This window comes from Acanthisitta chloris, unplaced genomic scaffold (assembly GCF_000695815.1).
Source record: "Acanthisitta chloris isolate BGI_N310 unplaced genomic scaffold, ASM69581v1 scaffold9320, whole genome shotgun sequence".
In the NCBI taxonomy this organism is placed as follows: domain Eukaryota; kingdom Metazoa; phylum Chordata; class Aves; order Passeriformes; family Acanthisittidae; genus Acanthisitta; species Acanthisitta chloris.
In genome coordinates this window covers 32,743-35,406 of record NW_008653320.1, presented here as the reverse complement: position 1 = coordinate 35,406, position 2,664 = coordinate 32,743, and the positions used below count along the sequence as shown (strand labels likewise).

General features: G+C 56.0%; 1 protein-coding gene across 1 annotated transcript in view; it reads right to left on the bottom strand.

Annotated features, from left to right (window-relative positions):
* Positions 1-237: 237 nt before the first annotated feature.
* The window catches only part of RHO (rhodopsin), a gene marked incomplete at its 3' end in the record, with an annotated part of 2,601 nt that continues 174 nt past the window's right edge, over positions 238-2,664 (bottom strand). Inside the window, 5 exon segments of the mRNA XM_009080508.1 lie at positions 238-375; positions 712-951; positions 1,178-1,343; positions 1,426-1,594; positions 2,495-2,657. Coding sequence (XP_009078756.1) covers positions 238-375; positions 712-951; positions 1,178-1,343; positions 1,426-1,594; positions 2,495-2,657 — 876 coding nt within the window.

Genomic DNA, 2,664 nt, shown 5'->3' with positions numbered 1-2,664 from the left:
GCACTCAGAGCAGGGGCACGAGATCTCAGCAAGTTGACAGAAACTCACAGATTCACACCAGAGGAGCTAAGCCTTTGCATTTTAATTACAAAATGTGTATGTATTTTCAGCCTCATTCCCAGGGTTCCTAGTGCCAGGAGAGAGGAGCCCACTCCACAGGACCTTGGCCGTGGTGAAGTGGGGCAGGTGGTGGCAGTGGTGGGGCTCAAGTTGTGCTCCCAGGGCAGTGACACACACCCCAGGGACTGGTGGGGCCTATGCAGGAGAGACCTGGCTGGTGGAGACGGTGGTGGTCTCTGTCTTTCCAGCAGACGTGTCCTCATCGCCCAGGGGGTTCTTGCCGCAGCAGAGGGTTGTGATCATGCAGTTACGGAACTGGGAGACAGGGAAAGCCAAGGTAAGGCAGGTGGACAGCAGGCAGCTCCAGCTGCAGGGCTGCTCCAAGCCCAGCAGAGCATTGCAGGGCAGGAGGCACCAAGCTGATGAAGTCTCCTGCCCTGCTGCCCACCCCTCCTGCTGCCAGCCCTGCCTGCTGCAGCGCCAGCTCCTCCATCGACCCACCAAGGATGAGCTGCACAGTCACCCTCCCATGTGCAGGACGAGATCACCTGGAAACAACTCCCCCACCCTGGCACCTGGAGAGGCCACAGCTCTCTGCCAGCTGTCAGAAGTGGAGCACAAGGAAGGAGCTGTGCAGCACCCTGCAGCTACCTGTTTGTTCATTACGATGTAGATCACAGGGTTGTAGATGGCAGAGCTCTTGGCGAAGAAGGCTGGGATGGTCATGAAGATGGGCCCGAAGTCTGACCCCTGGTTGGTGAAGATGTAGAACGCGACACTGGCGTAGGGGACCCAGCAGATCAGGAAGGCGATGACCATGATGATGACCATGCGGGTCACTTCTTTCTCTGCCTTCTGGGTGGTGGCAGACTCCTGCTGCTGGGCAGCAGCCTGTGGGCAGAAGGGAAGGAGATGTGATGGAGCAGGGGAGAGCAGCACCCACAGGGATGCAGGGTCAGGGCTCATGGCACTTGAGCTGCACATCTGGAGTTTGCTATTTCCCACTTTGGAGGGCCAACCTGGCCCCTGGAGGGCCCTCCCTGCCACCAGTTTGGAGCCTGGGCCCTGTCCCATCCCTGGGGGTGGCCCTGACCCACCACCACTGGCAGGTACTCACCTCCTTGACAGTGCAAACCAGGTTCCCATAGCAGAAGAACACGATCGTCAGAGGAGTCATGAAATGAACAACGAACATGTAGATGACGAAAGATTCGTTGTTAATCTCTGGCTTCAGAGTGTAGTAGTCGATCCCACACGAGCACTGCATGCCCTCGGGGATGTACCTGTAGGGTGAGCACGGTGAGTGCCCAGCAGAGGAGACACCGAGGAGCCAGGGCCCAGCAGCAGGCCCAGCTCCCTCCCTACCTGGACCAGCCGAAGAGCGGCGGAGCCGCACACGCCAGGGCCATGATCCAGGTGAAGGCAACGCCCAGGAACGCGTGGTTCTCCCCGAAGCGGAAGTTGCTCATGGGCTTGCAGATCACTACGTATCTTTCGATAGCCAGGACCACCAGAGACCACAGAGCAATTTCACCTGCACCAGGGAGAGGGAGGGAGAGGAATGCAAGGGCTTGAGCTGCAGGAAGAGTAAAATGCCTTGATGGCAGCATGAGGCCTCCTCGGACTGATGCTCCTGAGGACAACCCCTGGAAGCAGGTAAATCTCCACCAAGAGCTCAGAAAGAGAAACGAACAAAGGTCAAGTGCAGATGTGGCAGGACAGCGTGAGGAGAACCCTCCTACTGTACTGCTGACCCACAGGAACCACTTTGCTGCTGTGTTTTGAGATCCATGGTTGGATCCCACCACTCATCCCAGGCAGTCCTGCAGCCTGTGGTCACACTCTGAGATGCATCAAGTGCCTGTCATCCCAGGATTTCCCCTCACTACCCAGAGCTTCCCGGGAAACTGGTGCCACAAGGACCAAACCAGTAGAACAGCAGCTGAGGCTGAAGGCTGAGCCAAGTGGGGAGGGCACTTTTAGACACATGATTTTTGTTTAACATCTGTTTGGGTGCAAGCCTGGCTGGCATGGGGAGAGCCAGCTTTGCTCACCCATGCTGCTGTGCACCACACCAGAGCCAACGTCAGATTCAGCCCTGCAAAGTGGGAGGAACAAAATTGTCATCTCTGGAGTCAGAAAGTGAGCCAAGGAGATGTGCAAATCCAGTAAGTGCAAAATCTGCTCCTGGCTGCTTTTCCTTGCTGCATTGTGGTTCTCAGGATTCTGAGCAAGTGGCTTTCAAAGGCAGGTTAATAAAAATGTGCCACTTGTCACTTTTGTCACCTCCCACCTGGAAACACAGCAATGGCCTTGGCCCACATCAGTGGCAGACCAAGGACCTTCCAGGTACCATATTTTTCCAAGATTATCTGTGTGTCTTCTCTCCCACTCCTAAAATCCAGGGCAATTCCTGGTGGACAGGAAAACTTACCGCCCAGTGTGGCAAAGAAGCCTTCGAGGTAGCAGCCTGTTACTCCAAAGACAAAGTACCCATTCATCGAGGTGTACATGGTGGTGGTGAAGCCTCCACAGACCATGAAGAGGTTGGCGACCGCCAGGGTCAGCAGGATGTAGTTTAGAGTTGTCCGGAGCTGCTTGTGT